Here is a 20,364-nt window from a genome sequence, read left to right as displayed (position 1 = left end):
CTCGCTGTGTTCTTTCCATCCCTGGGTTTGGTGGTACAGATGATGTCGTCACGCGTCTGCCGATCTTGATGGAGGCCACCGGTGCAGATAAGGCCGCGAGGCGGACTGCTGACGCGGCTCGCCAGGCCCGCTTTAATGACTAACCTTATCGGCCTTATCCACCACTGGCCAGCAGGTTTTTTGGGATCGGCTTAGGGTCAACTCCTCTAATTAGTCTTCGATTACGCCAGCCAATGCTCCGGCCCTTTCTGGATAAAATTGGCTTCTCCTTGCCGGTTTGCGTCTCTGAAATGAGACTCAAGCCTCATTTATGAGGTTTTGTTACACGTCTTGCCGTGGAAAAGCCTGGTGAGACCCGCGGGCACAACACTGGTGGAAATCAGGGGGACAGCGGCACTCTTGCAGAACGACAGCAGGTAGAAAAGGCCCTGGCTCTCCGGTGAGAACGTGAGCGAATCCAGGCACCGCAGCGAGACGAGAGACGCGACAATGCAGCCGGTCCTGAAGGGGGCGCTGCTGCTCTTCTTGTTCTCGGTGTAGAGGGGCGAGTGCAGGCCCAGGCCCAGGCCGAACAGGGTGCCCATGTTGCGTAGGAGACTGGCGAACGGGGTGGTGTCCATGTGCACCCACTCGGGGTGGACGCACCAGCGCTGGGCCTTCTCCAGCGTCCACAGCAGGTCCACGCCCAGGGCCTTCAGCAGCACGTAGAAGCCCACGGCGAAGGAGAGCAGGAAGAGGGTGACGTTGAAGTACCTCCTCAGGCTGGCGCTGTAGATCCACTGCACCCGGGAGAAGACTTCAGCAACCGCGATTCCTGAAAGGGCAACAAGTGCAGCTCATTTCCGAGTGGACAGACGCAGGCGGGGTTGTGGTAGTAGCCTAGTGAACCAGAAGACCCGGGTTCAAATCCCACTTACTACCATTGTGTCCCTGAGCAAGACACTTAACCTTAAGTTGCTCCAGGGAGACTGTCCCTGTAAGTACTGATTGTAAGTCGCTCTGGATAAGGGCGTCTGATAAATGCTGTAAATGTAAATGTAAATGTTGTGGCCTATTGGGATACCATGAGGTCTTTGGAGATATTTACTTTTACGGCATTTATCAGACGTCCTTATCCAGAGCGACTAACAATAGTAGGGTGGTAGTAGCCTAGAAGGTAACACACTCGCCTGTGAACCAGAAGACCCAGGTTCAAATCCCACTTACTACCATCATGTCCCTGAGCAAGACACTTAACCCTGAGTGTCTCCAGGGGGGGACTGTCCCTGTAACTACTGATTGTAAGTCGCTCTGAATAAGGGCGTCTGGTAAAATGCGTAGAAAGCAGACGAGGCTCACCAGAAGCAACCCCGACGACGACCTGGTGTGGGAAGTGGGCGGCCATGAACACCCTGGACATGCAGACTATTAACTCCACTGCCGCGAACAGAGCCCAGAGCCCAATCTGCAGGATGCTGAAAAGCAAACTAAAGTTTTCAAAAGGATGCACATCTTGAAGGAAAGGACTTTGGGTCCATCGAGACTCACCCGTACAGCGGAGCGGGGACGTTCCTCCGAGAAGCCTCGGACAGAACGGCCGTCACCATCACGTACCACACGCCTGCGGATCCCATGGCGTGACCTGACGGACTTCCTGTGGGGGGGAAACGTGTCTGTGACTGAGTGAACTGGACCAAATGTCCAAGCAAGTATTTTTCTGTCCAAGGACAGGACAGATGCATTAGATGAATTAAAATGTCCGCGGCCTTCACCTGGCAACATATTCTGAAGTCATGCGTAATTTAATTTAAACTGATAAGAATACGCTACAATGCGCCGTTAAATTATTGATCTTTGCCTTAATCTGTATTAAAGGGCGAAGGTCAGGAGCTCGGATAGGTACGTACCTGGTCCCGTTTCACACGTTATATGAAACTGCTGTAAAGACGGACTTGGATCTGGACCATAGAACTTGGTCTCGTGGACCCACCAGTATGGCCTTTCACCAAAAAGTACCCTTGGAGGAAAACAAGCAAACACGAACGCGTTAAAGGAAACGGATTTAACTCGCGGCCCGTGTCGCAGGCGCCCCCCTTGCTCACCATTTGAGGACCAAATTGAGCCAATCCCCAACCACGGCCACCCAGACGAGCTTGATGGCAACCCTCCTGTGCAGGTAGAACCAGACGGGGAAGAAGACAAAGAAGGTGGTGTGCAGGTCGGCCACGGAGGAGGCCAGCTGGAACCAGCTCTCGTAGGCTCGGAACTCCGTCTGCAGGTGGGCCGCCAGGCTCACCCCCCAGCTGTGGAGCAGGTCCATGGCGGCGGTGTCGGAGAGGAAGGGGTCGTGTGGCGCCGTGGGCTTTATCTGCTGCAGCCGAGGCCAAAGGGCAACCCGAATATTCTCAGGTTCTCACAGGTTCTGCTGATCTTTTGCCTTCCCAAAGGTGACTAGGGCTTGGATTGGCAAACTGACAGACGAGTGTAGAGACTGGCTGACCCTGTGACATGTGACGTCACTTTGTTTGGGGACGATCAAAGCTTTTTCTTTTTTTTTGTTGTTGGCTGCACGTTGACGCTTCTCGTCCATGCTTCTGCACATGGTCAAAAGTGCAGGAAACCGGGGCGTGGCTTCTGGCCAGAACGCCTTGGAAAAAAACCTCTCGCCTGGCGCTCCTCTTCATCACCGGTTGTTCGGCACGGCCCCTTGCTCGATCCGCCGAGAAGCCGCGTGGCTTTCAGCGCTGATGGATTCAAATCTCTTTTTAATGAATGACCCGCAGCCCCTGTGTTGGGACTTTATTGTTCATTTATCTTCTCTTCCAAGAACGTTTGATCAATGATCTGCTCACGTTGCAGAAATGCCATTAATGACAATAGAAATAGACCCATTTTCCATTTTTAGGGCAGGTTGGAGCTTTTAAACGGTCATCTCGATGACTTCGAAACGTACGACCTTTTTACATTTATTACACGGGTTACGTGGGATGTAGACACAAATACAGAATGTGGAGGAAGACACGGCTTCTGTGTTGTTCAGTCACGTATGTCATGTGCAAACGGTGACATATTAACAAAGTGTACATTACGGTATACTGAGCGAAGTGGTAAAAGAATTCACTTTATGGCCGTCCTCGCTGTCCTTGTTTGTGCAGACTCTCCTGCTAACATGACAAATACGCAAATGTTTTTCAGCCCCTCTGCGCCCTCCCCCTCCGGCTCCTTTACACATGTGCAAGGTCCAAAGAGCAGGTCTCTGCATGCGTTGAGGTGGTGGGTCCTGGCCTATAAAAACGGCCTCGATATGTCCCCGCTGTACTGCCAGATTCCTGTGCACACGCCGCATCATGGACGCACTCATGGACGCGGTGCAGGGCTACGGCGTGAGCAGCACCCAGTACCTCCAGACGCACTACAGGGACGCCCAGGGGTGGTTCCTGTTCGTGTCCTTCGCCGCCGACCTCAGGAACACCTTCTTCGTCTTCTTCCCCATCTGGTTCCACCTGCGCGAGTCCGTGGGCATCAAGCTCATCTGGGTGGCGGTGATTGGAGACTGGCTCAACCTGGTCTTCAAGTGGTGAGTACAAACCATCCATTTCCAATCTTAAAATACTCCGTTAGAAAAAACGGAAATTTTATCGGATCGCTTTGAATAAATGATACATCGAACGTGGATGAATAATTTTGGTTTTGTGCGTGAAGGATCCTGTTTGGCGAACGACCGTACTGGTGGGTGCACGAGACGCCGTACTACAGCAACACGTCCGCGCCGCACATCGAGCAGTTTCCCATGACCTGCGAGACCGGCCCAGGTGCCTCTCTCCCCACAGTCGCTTCGTGCTCATTAATCATTAATCGTTGGTATTAAATCTTTTTTTTTATTTTTTTTATTACAGGCAGTCCCTCTGGTCACGCCATGGGCGCAGCAGGCGTCTATTACGCCATGGTCACCTCCGTCCTTTCAATCGTGCTGAGTGACAAGAGTTCCACCACCAAGAGCTGGTACACATTTCATCCTTGTGTCCCCTTTCTTGTTCCCTCCGTGGCTGGAGACGTACGTACGTAAATAAAATGCTGCGCTCCGTCCAGGTACCTGCGGGGAACCCTGTGGACCCTCTTCTGGACTGTCCAGGTGTGCGTATGTCTCTCCAGGGTCTTCATTGCGGCTCACTTTCCTCACCAGGTCATTGCCGGAGTCATCACAGGTGAGTGCTTCACAGACGATACGTGACCAGTTCTTGAAGATCTTTGATTGGTCTCGGGCTGAGTGGATTGAGTCTTGACGGCTTTTCTCAGGAATGATTGTCGCTGAGGCCTTCAACCGGGTGCAGTGGATCTACAGCGCCAGCCTGAGGAGGTACTTCAACGTCACCCTCTTCCTGCTCTCCTTCGCCGTGGGCTTCTACGTGCTGCTGAAGGCCCTGGGAGTGGACCTGCTGTGGACGCTGGAGAAGGCCCCAGCGCTGGTGCGTCAACTCCGAGTGGGTGCACATGGACACCACCCCGTTCGCCAGTCTCCTACGCAACATGGGCACCCTGTTCGGCCTGGGCCTGGGCCTGCACTCGCCCCTCTACACCGAGAACAAGAAGAGCAGCAGCGCCCCCTTCAGGACCGGCTGCATTGTCGCGTCCCTGCTGCTGCTTCACCTCTTCGACGCCATCAAGCCCCCCACCCACACGGCGGCCCTCTTTTATCTGCTCTCCTTCTGCAAGAGCGCCGTGGTCCCCTTAGCGACAGTCAGCCTCATCCCGTACTGCGTGTCCGGCCTGACGAGCACACAGGCCAAGAAGCGGCGGTGAGCCCAGTTCAGGCGGCTGATCGAAGCAAGTATTTATTTACGAGGAAGCACAGGGACTGAAGATGGAGATAAGGAACGTTCTGTTAACGCCATGGTGCTTTAGGACCATTTTAAGTCCGGCTAAGCACTAGTGATATGCCTTTACCTGATTTATATGCCTTTTATAATATAGAAATGTCTTACACGCCTTGCCATCCATGGTGTATTTTTCACTGTTTATTTTGTAAATGTACTTATATTTTTAAAAATTATTTCTGCTACTTTGTAATAAAATGTTCAAATACCTCATTTGTTGCATCATCATTCGCATGGGTGCCAAGGTCTCTCTTTTATTTTCCAGTACGATGGAAAACATTTTCACGCTAATCTATAATCATGTTTACGTCAGGATGAAGAGGGCAAGTTTTATTTCAGAAAAGTTTCTGCTACAATGTACCAGTAAGTGAGCAAAAGTAAAAAAAATTTTTTAAATGCCAGTAATGTATTTTAAATGTTACTTTTAAAGAAAAAATTATATCCTGATATATATTTTAATGTATGCATGCTTTCTCGTGATTTATTTCTGTTTTTGCATTAGTAAGTGCCCCCTGACCTCAACATCACATCAGCAGAATAACGTGACGTCCTCCACCATCCAGAACACTCACTGTCCCCTCCAACATAACTTTAAATATTTGGCTGTCCCTGAATTACGCATGATCTTTAACCGTGCACTAAAATATTGAACCACACCACTTTGACCGTGAAAAGTGTAAGATATTTTATTCCCCATATTCCTGGACAAGCAGGGATCAGTACACTTCACATTTCTGTATTTTTATTATTATTGCTGGAATCTGAGAAAACATGATGATCATTAATATAATGCTGAAAACAATGCTTTTTTCCTCTTTAATTAAGTATTGCAATGTTATAAAACATTATTAATAATGACAAGTGGGCTGCAGCCTTCATTGGCTGGACATTGGCTCACATTATAGATCAGAGTTTTCAGCGCAGCAATCTGACAACACGTGACAACGTTCTAGATCCTGTGCTAGATCCTGGTCACCGTACAGCTGGTTCTACTCCTCCTGAGCCTTCATCTGGTGACTGTGCTCCTGCAGCAGGGCCTCCACCTCCACCCTCTTGGCCAGGCAGCTCGCTTTTCCCTGGAAACCGTCCGTTCTTCCCTGCTCCTTTTCCATGGAGCAGCTCCATCACCCTGCATTACGTACATGGAAATCGACGCTTTCAGCGACATTGATGTCAACGTTTCCGTTTCTGGGGCCACTGTGACTGAGTGCAATACCGTGGCCCGAGTGAGTCTACAACAGAACTTGGTCCTGCCAGCAGGAACATCCCTTCTCCCGTCTCCTCCCCCACAGTTAAGAAGATCACCGTGTCCTGCAAGAATCAAACAGATGAGAAAACCTAGATCTGTGAAAAGAGTATGGCAAGCCATGACTTCTCTCTGGAGAGAGTATGGCAAGCCATGAGTTCTCGATGGCACCTTACCTCAAAGCCTATTTCATTGGCGATAATATTCATGAATTCGTTGTCGCCATCTTTGCTGAAAAAAAAAAAAAAAAACAAAACAGACGGAGTGATACCCCATCATGCCATAATTATGTCATAATGTTTGAAAAGCTGCCATCTCTACTTTATTGTGATATGAAATGAAATCTGAATGAAATGGCCACCTACTAGTGAAGGGTGAAGAAGTTGCCTTGATCAGGTTTACTCTTGAAGTTTCGAGCGATGAGAACTGCCATGTCCCGTAGGAGGACGAGGTTAGTCTGTGCAGAGAATAACAATGGGTAACGGGTATGTAGCGGCCGCTAAAATTTTGAGTGTCTGGGTTTTAAACTCTTGAGTCTTTTTTTGTGCAGTGTTCGTGGATTCTGTTGTGTATTGTGTTGTTCTGACAGGTGGGTGCACACACTGGAGGGGGAAATATAACTGTGCTTTTTCGTGTTAAAGACAACCCAACACCTACTTTCTGCATGGCATGGTAGTGTATCCTGAGGAAGACGTGGTAAAGGAGTACGCCCCCGTTACGGAACTCATTTTGAAGAGTTCACGTTCTCTAGAGGCGGAGGTTATCCTTGGTCGTAATTATCTGTTTTTAGGGGGGTTAGGTATGTGGAGCGACCCAGCTGTAGTAGGTCTGTTTTAAATAGTTGGAATTATCAGAAATGCTTTATATGTCCGAAGGAATCTGCATGTACAGTACAGGACAGACGTTTGGACACCTTCTCATTCGATTCAATTCATTCATTCTTTATTTTCATGACCGTTTACGTTGGTAGATTCTCACTGAAGGCATCAAAACTATGAATGAACACATGTGGAGTTCTGTACTTAACAAAAAGTGGAGACCTGACCTCCACAGTCACCGGACCTGAACCCAATCCAGATGGTTTGGGGTGAGCTGGACCAACAAGTGCTAAACACCTCTGGGAACTCCTTCAAGACTGTTGGAGAAGCATTTCAGGTGACGACCTCTTGAAGCTCATCGAGAGAATGCCAAGAGTGTGTAAAGCAGTAATCAGAGCAAAGAAACTAGAAAATAAAACATGTTTTCACTTATTTCACCTCTTTTTGTTAAGGTCCAGAACTCCACATGTGTTCATTCATAGTTTTGATGCCTTCAGTGAGAATGTAAATGGTAATTAAAATGTCCTTTATTATCCTAGTTTTTTTTGTACCAAAACACTTTTTCTGGGTGTATGCCATGGATTTATTTTCTCCAATGGTTGTGACCACCCGTGGGAACAATAAACTTTTTTTCACCCCTACATTTTGCCTCTCTGCTGCCTCATTCCATCAACCCCCCCCCTCCCATTTCTACAGTTGGGGTTTTGAACTTGTGACTTTATGGTCTTCTGGTCGTAGGTGAGAGTCTTGACAGTCACTTCACTTTCACACTAGACTACTAGTATATGAAGACCTGAAACTATCTGGATTAAACTATCGCTGAAGAGGACATAAATACGACCAGCAGTACACACTTCTGGAGACGTTTAATTGTTCTTCTATCTGGAGTTTATCAACAGCCTGAACGTGCTCCTCCGGCCCTGTCCTACGAGCACATGCAGGAAACTGCAGTTAAGGGACATGGCCAGACATTGTTCACGGAAGTTGAGCCTTGGAAACTTACTTTAAAAAGCGAGATCAGAGATTTCTCCGTGTTGTAGCTTCTCTCTGCATATTTCAGTACACGGTTTCCAGCTATAAAGACCAAATTGGTTTTATTCTTCTTCCCTTTCTCCATTCCTAGGACTTTTATTGCCTAAAACAGACAACCTCAGAACCGTAATCAGGACCATGAGCAATTTTAATTGGTTAACGATTCCATGATTATTATTATGAATATCAAAATGAATTATTTAGTAGAACGTAAATGTTGTGCAACCTTCCTACCTGCAAATGGCTGAGGTTGGACACATGCGTCCCACAGCACATGTTGGCATCCACACCCTCAATGTCTATGATCCTGATGGGGCCGGCGTGATCTACTGGTAGACCTCGGCTTCTCACCTGCCCAGACACATGTTAAGTCCACCAACGTCCTCCAGACCAAGGATTAAGGAGGTCAAGATGCATGACCGTCTGTCTTGATCGGACCTTCTCCACCTCTGGATCATCGAGTGACAGGAGGCGCACGTTGACCGGGACGCGGCTGCGGATCTTTTCATTCGCCGCCGTCTCCAGAGCCTCCGCTTCCCCCGATTTCACCCTGGCTGTGTCGAGTTCGATGCTGCTGCGCTGGCGTCCCAGCTCCCTACGGCATCCCAACACGCGCATTTTAACGCCACGGAAGCTGGTTAATTAACGCCACTTAATGCCACGGTCTTTACCAGGAAGTGGTCTTGTATCCAAAAGAGCATCAGCCAGGGCCGTGATTAAATGTTGCGCTGTGCACGGAGACAAGGAGAACTTGACACCCAAGACGGCTTTGGCGGCGTTCTAAAGCAACGCTCTTCGTTTAACCGACCTGAGTGCTGCTGCATGTGGTCAAACCTCCGTTCCCAGTCTACCTTCAGAAGGACCTCCTGGCCCTCCTCCAGGCCGGAGCTGACGAAGTGCACAGCGTCTGGTCCCTGCCTTGTGACCCGCAGAACCTGGACGCCGCCCATGGTGCCATGGTCATCAGGCTGCAGGAGAACTTGACAAGTTAAGCAAGGAAGCATCCGTGGAATTCCCCCGGTCCTCAAATAGGCAGGAAAATGGCAAAAGTGACATGCATTTAAATTCCCAAATAAAGAACGCCAAGCAATGTTTATATGACTTGGTCCACATGCTTACTTGGCCGCCGCCCTCCGGAAAGAGTATGGTGTCTTTCACAGTCACGTTGAACCCCTTGATCTTCTCTTTCTTGCCGTTATTCTCCAGTTGTAGCTCGGCGGGAGAACAGGACACTACACGCGTGGTCAGCTGCAGAAGTCACCATCATCATCATCATCATCATCAGGGGTCAAGCTCATTTCACTGCCAGGCTACCAATGCAGTACCAGCCGACTCACATTCCCGAGCACATTAACACATCAAATGTTCAGCAGTACACGAAAGACCCTTGGCGCATAAAGTGTGCTTAAAAATAAGTTTTCGTTAATAAATTCGCAGTCTGGCTAAGCTAATTTAGACTAGCAGTAGACTACCAAATGTTAAATGATGAAATATATGTATGGCAGCGAACGCCCTACCTCCCGCATGTAGCAGTCTCTCTGACACTGGAAAGCCATGTCTCTGGGATAAAAATGAATAAAACAATCGCGGATGACCGAACGCAGACAAACGCGGCGCCAGTCAAAGCTAACGCTTCCGGACTACAACTACGGAATTCCACCGGGCACAAAAAAAAACCCACACTGGACGGCGTTTTCGTTAATCGAGTTTTATATGATTTCTGCAGCAAAATAAAAGTGGAAGTGAAAGTGAAGTGATTGTCACGTGTGATACACAGCAGCACAACACACGGTGCATACAGTGAAATTTGTCCTCTGCATTTATCCCATCACCCTGAGTGAGCAGTGGGCAGCCATGACAAGCGCCGGGGAGCAGTGTGTTGGGACGGTGCTTTGCTCAGTGGAACCTCAGTGGCACCTTGGTGGATCGGGATTCGAACCGGCAACCTACTGATTAGGGGGTCACTTTCTTAACCGCTAGGCCACCACTGCCCCACATGCGGACCGTTCTGGTCTCGGTCGGTGTGTTTGCAACGAACTAGCCCTGGAGTGAAACGCGACAGACCTGCGAAAGGAACAAAAAGGAGGCGAGCGCTGGACTGGCCGTGTTCCGGTTACCGTGGCGACGGGCAGCCATGTTAGCCGCAGGCTAACTGCGCTTCGTTCGTCCTTTCGAGATCTCGCGAGATTACGCGGTCCCACAGAACAAGTGGTTATATTTAATTCCGTACTGACCAGAAGCCAAGTAATACGCGCTTGTTTTGTTTTTTTACCTCGGCCTCTTGGTTAACTGGGCGTATTCTTGCTTTTTCGCGTGTGAAAACCCGTTTTGTCTGTTGCCGTTTGCACATGCGGGAGTAAACAGTCACGTGGCGTCGCCTGTCAACACAGCATCGGCCGGTGAATATGGATCAATCACAAATATATAAACCCCGCGCGCCGGAAATCCATGCCACAAAAACGCCTTTAATCGCGTCGTGTTCGTATGACTGCGCGTTTTGAAGACAAACGTGACTTTTCGCAACGCTTTTTAAACCCCGAAAACGGACGTCTGGCTTCAGCCAATCGGCGACGCGCAGAGGTACACCCCACGCCCCGCCCCTCTCCCGTCCAGCCAATCGCGGGCAGGCAGTAGTGGACGTCCCCGTCTCGGCGAGAATCGGTGCGGAAAGCACGCTGCCCGCCGCGGACGTCGGGGCTCGTCGTCACCCAGCCCTCCAGCAGACCCTGTGCTCCCGCCGCGGTCCGCCATGCCCACAGCCAGGTAAGACGCCCGCGGATGCTGCTTTTGACCGGGATTCATTGTGATGAATTTTTGCCCCGACGATGAAGACGATGCCGACGCGCTACGTGGACGGACGTTGGTCCGCATCGATTTTCTCGTCATGCGGCGCCCACGTGTGAACGATCTCTGTCTGTCCGCAGCCAGAACGCCCTGTTCGGGATGGGAAACCCCTTACTGGACATCTCTGCTGTGGTGGACAAGGACTTCTTGGACAAGTAGGTCTCACGTGTGTTACAGTTACAGCATTTACCAGACGCCCTTATCCAGAGCGCCTTACAATCAGTAGTTACAGGGACAGTCCCCCCCCGGGGACACTCAGGGTTAAGTGTCCTGCTCAGGGACACGATGGTAGTAAGTGGGGTTCGAACCTGGGACTCCTGGTTCATATGCAAGTGTCTCACCCACTAGGCTACCACCACCCATACACGTATTGTTAAAAATGATTGCTTCAGGTAGATCAATAATTGATCAGTGTCTGGTGGGGGGGGGGGTTGTTACGTGAGCAAGATAAACAGGGGTCTGGACAGAGCATTTAAACCGCTGGGGTCATTTAGAAAACTAGTTTGAATAGAAACGACCACAATATTGATAAGGACTAGTTTGATAAGGACGCCGTTTGACTAGTTGGGCCAGTTTTGTCGCTTGCTGAAGCCGCTATCAGCCGAACTTAAAAAAAGAAGCAATAATTCGAAATGTCTGCGGGTGTTCGATTAGTTTACAGCAACCACGCGAACAATATCTGGACTGGAGTTTCGCTCGATTCCACGTGGGATATGGCTAAATAAGCCTGAACGGCGCCGTGTGTGTAAAAGCGCAGACCGTGCGTAATATTCGCGGCCTCCGCCGGCCCCATTCATCAGCGGCCAGACTGCTGACTGGTTTTCAGCACAGCAGCGACGGGGCTGTCCCGTGCGCCCAAACGCTCCTCCGAGCGCCCTCACGTCCTCGCCATCTACCAGACGTCCTTATCCAGAGCTCCTTACACTCAGTAGTGACAGGGACAGTCCCCCTTGAGACACTCATTTACATTTACAGCATTTACCAGACGTCCTTATCCAGAGCTCCTTACACTCAGTAGTGACAGGGACAGTCCCCCTAGAGACACTCATTTACATTTACAGCATTTACCAGACGTCCTTATCCAGAGTGACTTACAGTCAGTAGTTACAGGGACAGTCCCCCCTGGAGACAGTCAGTCAAGTGTCCTGCTCAGGGACACGATGGTAGGAAATGGGGGTTAAAACCTGGGACTCCTGGTTCATAGGCGAGTGTGAACACCTCCACACACCACAGGATCTTATTCAACATTTACATTTTACATTTACATTTACAGCATGAGGGTGGTAGTAACCTGGCGGGTAACACACTCGACTATAAACCAGAAGACCCAGGTTCAAACCCCACTTACTACCATCGTGTCCCTGAGCAGGACACCCTGAATATAAATGTAAAATGTACCACAGTACTTCCAAATGAGCGATAAATATTTGAAAGGATCCTCAATGTCTCCTGTAGGTACGGCCTGAAGCCCAACGACCAGATCCTGGCGGAGGAGAAGCACAAAGCCCTGTGAGTATTTCAGCAGCCTCGCCGTTCCCACAAAGTCAGGCCGCTCCTAATCACGAGCCCGACGTGGCGCTGCAGCTGCGGCCGCACCCACGTTACGGAAGCAGCTGCGGGTTCCAGCAGTTGGGCTCGTGGGAATCGTCCGGCAGGTGACCCCCCCCCAGCCAGAGCTCCATTCCAAAGTATTCATAATCATCACACAATACAGACAATTTGCACGATTTCAGCATCTACGTTTTGTACGTGCTGTCAGAAATCAACAAGTGCCTGTTCTAAATGTGGTGGAATTTACGGAACGCGAGAGTCTGTTATCAAATTAGCCGTGTGAGTGCTGTGAAGGAGGCCGCTTTGTGCTTTTAAAGGGAATAGATGCTGCACGACTTCCCACACCCCACAAAATACCATTCCCCCTTTTCTTCTTCTTCTTCTGTAGTGCCTCTTTGTTTCGTCCAAAATGAGTAGGCAGTGGAGGATCGGGTTAGTACAAGCTCGAGGTTCTTATGGTCATTATAAAAACCGGAATAAACATACAGTACATCTGTATGTCTGAGGAAAAAGTCCAGCCTCAACCACCGTACACCCCAGGAACCATCTCATGTCTCGCCATTTACATTTACGGCATTTACCAGACGGCTGTATCCAGAGCGACTTACAACGTGCTTCCATGTCACCATGGATGAAGTGGTCAGTTCTGGTTCACCAGGACCCCCAACTATGAATACAATCTTTTTATTCACTCTGTTCTAGTTTCTATACAGAAGAAGGTTACAAGTTCATCTAAATCTTCTCTAAAGAGGAAGGTCTTGAGCTGCCGTGTGAAGGTGCTCAGTGACTCAGCTGGAAGTTCATTCCACCACCGAGGGGACAAGATGGAGAAGAGTCTAGATGAGCGTCTTCCTTTTACCTTCAGAGATGGAGGGACCAGGCGAGCAGTACTGGAGGCTCGGAGTATACGAGGTGCAGTGTGAGGTGTAATAAGGGCTGTGAGGTAGGATGGTGCTACTCCATGTTTGGCTTTGTAGGCCAGCATCAGTATTTTGAACCTGATGCGTGGAGCTACTGGGAGCCAGTGGAGGAACGTAGCAGAGGGGCGGTGTGGAGAACTTGGGAAGGTTGAAGATCAGTATGAGTTGTAGAGGTGGGATGGTACATAGTTGTAGACCAGCTAGAAGGGAGTTGCAGTAGTCCAGTCGTGAGGTTACTAAGGACTGAACCAGGATCTGGGTGGCCTGGGTTGCCAGATCAGGGCGGACTCGTCTGATATTGTAGAGAAGGAATCGACATGTGCGGGAAAGATTGCTGATGTGAGTTGAGAAGGAGAGTTGGTTGTCTATTGTTACTCCGAGGTTGTGGGCTGTTGAAGAAGGAGAGAGCTGTGAGTTGTCCAGGTAAACAGCAAGATCCTGGGACGTGCTGGAAAAACCTCACGGTACCAGATACCTTCAGAGGCCCAGTGGAGAACCGTGCCTGATTTGGGTTCCGTTTGTCCTTCAGGATGACCAGAGGATGACTCTCTCTCTACTTCTCCATGCTTTCTTTAAATGAAAAAGTTACCTGGCTGGCTGAAGAACGGGGTCGAGTGTCCTCGAGCTCCGGAACAGGAGCGTCGGGATGGCCTGATCCCATTGGCTGCGCGTGTCAGGTTCCATCTAAAACCGGTTCGGATGCATTGCTTGGGCCTCATGCACTGCTTCATGGATGGAGGAAACGTTTAAAGCTTGCCGCCTCGTGACATGATCATTAGTGAGAACGGAGGGGAAAGCAAAGTTCTCAGCGTACAAACTCTTTCAGGAGTGTGAGATGCTGTCATGTTTCTTGATTTTGACTTTAATTTCATTCTTCATGATCAAGGTGCAACACCAACATTATTTATTTCTTATATAACTCTTAACCACATACAGTACGTCTCAATGGGCTTTGAGGCACCCTACAGTTGGCACGCCCCACACTTCCACACAAACCCGGACACCAATGGCAGGCTCACTGTCCATATCGCTGCTTCCCAACGTTTCTCCCTTTTCTTTTTCCGTTCCCGTAGTTTTTATTTATTTATTTATTTATTTTGCAACGCCCCCTGCACATGGCGGATTGTGAATAACCAAAAATTCGCTGAGGTGCTGCGGGGCGACACCGGTAACTGCTTTAAAGGTGAAGAGTAGGAATTTGTAGTCAACCGTAAGAGCGGAGTGATGTGGCCGAATTTTGCAGCGCCTCCACAAGCATAATTGGTGAAGGCAGTTACGTCTTATTGTTGTAATCTGTTGCCTGAGAGCCATTCATTGGAGCAGAACCTTGTAGAAAACAGTGCCTTGAATCACGCGTGATCTACAGATGCTGGTTGCAGGCCAGCCAGAGCGCCGCCGCATGGTTGTGTGCGGTACTGCATGGGTCTGGTCCGTACCGTCCTCGGCCTCTGGGTGGCAGCAGAGGTCCACGAGCCTGTGCGGCACTCTGCGTCGCTGGCCTTGTCTGCGGGTGAAGGATGTTTGAGTGCAATTTTCCCCTCAAATGGCACTTGCGGGGGGAAAGAAACACCATTAAATACAATAAATGTAACGGCTGCTGTCGGATTAACTGTTCGCCCGGCGTCTTATGTAATCAGTCAGGTTGCGTTTCCCAGGCGTAAACCCACACGAGGTCTCATGGCTGCAAATGTGGACGTTATTTCCCGTTGCATTAGTGTTTGCACCCGTCATGCACCGCCGTGTTACATAACCGCCTAGGACGCCCTTCTTTGCCTTACGTAATGCCAAATAAATCGGAACGTTTCCTTGTCACGGGGGCAGTTTAGTATCAGTCTCGCCATCTTGGTGTTGGTGGGCCACGGCCTGCGGTGACCTGGGCGGTAAGTGCCAGCTCGGCTCCCCTGATTTACCCGGCATGCTCGGAGTCACCGGCCGCGGGTCCGATACACGTGTGTTCGCTCTGGAGCAGACCCCTGCGCATCACGGAGGGCCGGCTGAGTCTGGAGACGCTCCCGACCGGGGCAGAATTCCCAGCGGACCCTTCCTTGTTTGCAAAACCGAATGTGTGTCGGTTGTTTAGTGCGGCGTATCTGTCCCGGGTCCGTTCAGGTCACTGTCGAAAGGTCAAAGGTCAGGCAGGAGGCAGCTTCCCGGCCCTGGTCCTTGATGTCCCGCTCGCCGCGAATCACTCCGTCCGGAATGTTCCGCCCTGAAACCACGCTCACCTGTAATTGGACATCTGTGCCTCCGAGCGCGTCGCGGCGGTGAGATTTACGGGCGACTCGGGCCCCCGCGCGGCAGTAAATACCGCCGCCGGCCCGTTGGCCGCGGAATATTGGGCTGTCGGGGATGCTGAGGGCTAAGGGAGGGGAGGAGAGAGCGAGGGAGGAGGAGGAGGAGGCTGATGCAATCTCTGTGGAGCCGATCCAGGGTTTCCACCGGATCGTTTGCCGCCAGGAGGTGGCGTCTGCGGGGGAGAGCGTCCGTGCCACGAAACGTTCGGACTCGGCCCGCTCCCCACACGTGCAAAGTTCACCACGGGGCCACGCGGTCCCCTCGGCGAGGGGCTGAATTATTTACGCGCCCCGGCTTCGCGTCGCCCCGCTCCAACTTCTGAGACCTGCCAGATTCCTCTTCATCTTTATGTTCCGTCCTCCGCGCGGCATCCCTGGGGGCGTCTAGATGATGATGGAGATGTAGTCTCCTGGTCCGACCGGGCGGGTCCTAATTCATTTTCCTGCCTGGCTTCTCCCCGATAGTGGGGTTGAACCCCTTGGTGGCTGCTTTGACCAGCGGTTATTGGGGCGTCGGCCTGAACCGTACGAGGGAGAGTTGGAATTTCAGCTGCCGCCTGCTCCGATTCCGGATTCGGCGCTCCAGGTTTTCCCTGAGTGTCGAGAGCTCAGCTTCAGTTACTTCATTTTGCGTCCTTAAAAATGACGTGCGCCATGAAGTGGGTTTATAATGTTCATTCAGCAACGTAATATGGCTGGTGGTAGTAGCCTAGCGGGTAACACACTCGCCTGCGAACCAGAAGACACAGGTTCAAACCCCACTTGCTACCATCGTGTCCCTGAGCAGGACACTTAACCCTGAGTGTCTCCAGGGGGGGACTGTCCCTGTCACTACTGAAGGCGTTCTGGATAAGGGCGTCTGGTAAATGTAAATGTAAATTGTAATATATGAAGATACATCTGAGGAAATAAAAGTATAAAACCGCTCTGTATTCACCGCATTTTATATCGTTTAGAAAAGATTATGAACTTGTTGGCCGTTTTCAGCCACATTTTCATTCAGATTTAATAAAGGACATTAATGAAATAGAGCCGTTGATGTGATACGGTAGAAATCCATAAAATATGAACTGTTGGAAGATGTCTGGTGTCAGTCCTGGTCTACCTTCTTCTTCCGAGGTCAGAGTGAAATGTGAGTCTGCTTGCGGTAAATAAACAGATTAATAAATGATGATGGGATATTATTTTATGGCTTCGTGTACTACAAGTAACTTCGCTCTTGCAGCCATGGTTTTATTTTATTTAAATTATTCTTTCGATCGTTAAACAGTAGTGTCCATTATGGACCATTTTCATGGCACATGTCGCTTGGTCCTACTTCAGGACCCCACTGTGGCGGTAAGCTTCCTGATTCCTGCACGTCATGTCCCAGCGCGACGGTTGACCGCGAGTCATGTGACTCGGGGCAGCTGCTTGTTTTTGTGGGGGATTTCGGGAAGGTGGCATGAAGCGGGGGGCCTGAACGTGGGGGCTGGAAAGAGTGGACGTCTGTCTGAGAGAGTTCACCCGGTTCCCGGCGCCGCGCCTGTGATATAAACACCCGCGGCGGTGGAATTCCTGCTCCCTCCGTGAGGCCTGACAGGTGTCTCCGTCCAACCGACCCCCCGTTTTTCTTTTTTTTTTTTTCTTCGTCTCCTGCAAACCCCGAAATATTTTCCGCTTGCATGGAAAGTTTGGCATTCCGGAGCCGAACGCGCTGCCCTCTTTAGACCCCGAGCTCACAGACTGTATTCGGGCCAAAGTGAACCTGGGGAGCCGGAGAAACCGCGGCATTTATTCACCCGGCACAGCCTCCGTTCGTGGTGGTCGGACCGCTTAGCGCACGGTCGTCAGAGGGTTGCCGGTTCGAATCCCGATCTGCCAAGGTGCCACCAAGCAAAGCACCCACGCACTGTCATGGTGCCCACAGCTCACCAAGGGTGATGGTTAAATGCAGAGGACACGTTTCACTGTGTCACCGTGTGCCGTGCTGTTGTGTATCACAAGTGACAATCACGTCACCTTTATTCACTTCATCACTTTATGCTAGTTTGATGGGCGTGGCATGCTGCTCACCTTTATTTTTGCCAGATTAGATTGTTCTTCTCCGGTGCCACCATTTCTGGGTGATTTCCTGCCAGGTGTGCAGTGCCGTTAAATACGTCCAACAAGCTACGTAACAAAAACAAACTGGTTTAGTTTTTTTATTCGCCGTTCCAATAGATAATAGACCGTTTTCCTGGGCCGGGTCGCCAGTTGGCCTCGAATGGCACCATACGTGATAAACGGAGGCGGGGCTTGTTTAATTGCATTTTTTAACTGGGCTTTTTTTTACACGCACATTTTTTTAATAATCTGCACCAGCTACAAACTGAGTTTTACATGTCTGAGTTGTTAAGCGTCTTTCCCTCCCGTCTGACGGCATCGTTTCATCCGCAGCGAGGAAGAAAAGCCTGTTGATCTAATTAAACTCGACCGAATCGGAATCGATTCTCAAGATGTCGGACTTAAAAAAAGAAGAAGCACACATCTCGAACACAGAGCCCCTTCAGAGGAGCAGCTGATGCCTCCACGTTCTGTTTTCAATGACTTTCAGCCGCGATTCTTTCCTTTTAATAAGAGTAACTACAAACACATGCGCTAACGTGTCCTCTTGGCTTTTATCAAACTGACGTTTTTTCGGGGTTTTTTTTCTCCTCCTTCGTGCTCTCAAGTATCATTTGTGGTTTCAAAGAGCATTTAAAAAAAAAAAAAAACCCGTGGCCAGTTGTCATTTTTGCCCCTCCCGCAGTCGCTCGGCGTTCTATGGTAATGATTTCTACGTTTGCCGGCTCCCCTCTGTTCCCGTAAGTTCCTCTCCGGTGTGGATTCGCATTTCTGCGGCCCTCGGACGGCTTTACGAGGCCCGGCGTCTGGAACGCATCGGCCTTCGCTGGAGACGATTGGGCAGAAATAGGTCAATAGAAACCCGAGCCGCTTGACGCGTCCCTGGCGAGCGGGACGGCCGAGCGGCGTGCTTATGTGGAACCGTGGCGGGATTTATCCACGGGACAGCCGTGCGGCGAGCGGCCAGTCTTACGCCCTCAGTGAGCCCGGATTCTGTGAGTTGGGTGTTAAAATGTCCCACACGTCACATGTGCAACACTGCAAATTAGTCTTCCTTAGCAAACCTAAGACATTTAAAGCATTTATAATGATGACATTTTGTGTCCATTTAGGTTTTTTTATATCTGGATTTGTAGAAGTAACCAGATTGAAAGAAGCGTCCAGTTTTTCTGGCTATCTGCATGTTGTAGAGGCCGACCTGACTACCCAGCAGCCCTTTCTGTTGGTGTGTAGTTATTCCTGATAGCCAGAGCCCGTAGGCACCCCAACACACTAGACCTTTCTGCTATAGGAGAGAGAGAAAAAGAAAGGAAGAAACGTTGGGAAGGAGTGATAGAGAGAGGGACCCCCTTCCAGGGTAGAGTGTCAGTGCCGGGCTGGTGATTGTCTAATAAGAGAAAAGTCCTGCAGTTGTAGAGCTGGAGAAGTCCAGAGTGTAGTCCAGTGTCATGGTGGACATTGCGTGTCCATTATGATGTTACTGGTCCACACCTTTCAGGAAAAAGTGAAGTGATTGTCACATGTGATACACAGCAGCACAGCACACGGTGACACGGTGAAATTTGTCCTCTGCATTTATAAAGTAAAATAATAATAAAGTGAAGTGATTTGTCACATGTGATACATGACAGGCGCCCGGGGAGCAGTGTGTGGGGACGGTGCTTTGCTCAGTGGTACCTTGGCGGATCGGGATTCGAACCGGCAACCTTCTGATTACGGGGCCACTTCCTTAACCACTAGGCCACCACTGACCCAAAACAGGACTTTGTTAGAAGTGGGAAGGCCCAGAAGACCCAGGTTCAAACCCCATTTACTACCATCGTGTCCCTGAGCAGGACACTTAACCCTGAGTGTCTCCAGGGGGGGACTGTCCCTGTAACTACTGATTGTAAGTCGCTCTGGATAAGGACGTCTGGTAAATGCTGTAAATGTAAATGAGATCAGAAGCAGCGGCAGATGGTGGCATCGTACGACTGGTACTAATGCGCGTGACCACGCCCACTTCCAACACCCACATCCAGGATATCAGGACTGTTTGTGCACTTTTGTTTGATGAACAATAAATTTGATTTTTTATTTTTTTTTTCTTCCCAGGTTTGAGGAGTTAGTCCAGAAGAACAAGGTTGAGTACCATGCCGGAGGCTCCACCCAGAATTCGGTGAAAATCGCCCAGGTTTGTTGTAAGCCGACGTCCCCGCGCCTCAGGCAGCGCTGCCACTTCAATTTCAGGTGTCAAAACGTGGCGAGAGGAGCCGCGCAAATCCACCAGACCTGCCGCCAGAGGAACCTGCCGGAAAAGGCGCCGCTAATATTGTCAGCGTTACGCCGTTGGCCTAATTTCCTAAGACGCATCAAACATCAATTAGGAAGAATTACGTGTCGAGGCAATTAATGTGTCACGACGAATTACATCCGGCACGCGGCGGCGCTCTGTCTTCTACGCTCGTTCACGCTCCAGAACGTTCCGGAGTGCTGGGAGGGGTCCGGATAAAAAAAAAATATATATTTACACCCGTTTCAAGCATGAAGGGGACGAGAAATGATCTGAGAAATGATCTGTAGATCAAAGAGCGAACGCTCTTTAACCACGAAGATCACAAGCACTTGCGTTTCTTTCGGCATGGTATTGGGAACCGGTTGGGGTTACCCCGCGAATGGCGACCCGTTGACCCGTTTGGTCTTATTGAACCCGAGGCCGACGCTGCGAGCTGTGCGTTTACT

At 50.2% G+C, this 20,364-nt stretch overlaps 2 protein-coding genes, 1 long non-coding RNA gene and 1 pseudogene across 3 annotated transcripts; 2 read left to right on the top strand and 2 right to left on the bottom strand.

Moving 5' to 3' along the window:
• Positions 1 to 308: 308 nt before the first annotated feature.
• LOC114780094 (glucose-6-phosphatase-like) lies at positions 309 to 2,299 on the bottom strand. Its single transcript, XM_028967599.1, has 5 exons — positions 2,082 to 2,299; positions 1,887 to 1,996; positions 1,528 to 1,633; positions 1,339 to 1,454; positions 309 to 814 (listed from the first exon to the last, which is right to left on the bottom strand). Exons 1-5 carry the CDS (start codon positions 2,297 to 2,299, stop codon positions 309 to 311), a joined length of 1,056 nt encoding a protein of 351 aa, XP_028823432.1.
• Positions 2,300 to 3,306: 1,007 nt separating this feature from the next.
• On the top strand, positions 3,307 to 4,932 carry LOC114780095 (glucose-6-phosphatase-like). The gene is given in 6 exon segments (XM_028967600.1): positions 3,307 to 3,556; positions 3,682 to 3,791; positions 3,876 to 3,981; positions 4,069 to 4,184; positions 4,276 to 4,436; positions 4,438 to 4,932. Coding segments are annotated over 6 exon segments (1,065 nt in total). The 5' UTR covers positions 3,307 to 3,326; the 3' UTR covers positions 4,780 to 4,932.
• Positions 4,933 to 5,523: 591 nt separating this feature from the next.
• LOC114780096 (alanyl-tRNA editing protein Aarsd1-like) lies at positions 5,524 to 9,596 on the bottom strand (annotated as a pseudogene).
• A 651-nt stretch (positions 9,597 to 10,247) lies between these two features.
• On the top strand, positions 10,248 to 19,816 carry LOC114780098 (uncharacterized). The gene is made up of 4 exons (XR_003747026.1): positions 10,248 to 10,712; positions 10,874 to 10,948; positions 12,249 to 12,302; positions 19,738 to 19,816. It is a non-coding gene; the product is annotated as an uncharacterized LOC114780098 (long non-coding RNA).
• The last annotated feature ends 548 nt before the right edge of the window (positions 19,817 to 20,364 follow it).

The sequence above is a fragment of the Denticeps clupeoides genome, unplaced genomic scaffold (assembly GCF_900700375.1).
Source record: "Denticeps clupeoides unplaced genomic scaffold, fDenClu1.1, whole genome shotgun sequence".
Classification (NCBI taxonomy): Eukaryota; Metazoa; Chordata; class Actinopteri; order Clupeiformes; family Denticipitidae; genus Denticeps; species Denticeps clupeoides.
Note: the sequence above shows the minus strand (reverse complement) of the source record. Positions and strands in the feature narration are given on the sequence as shown.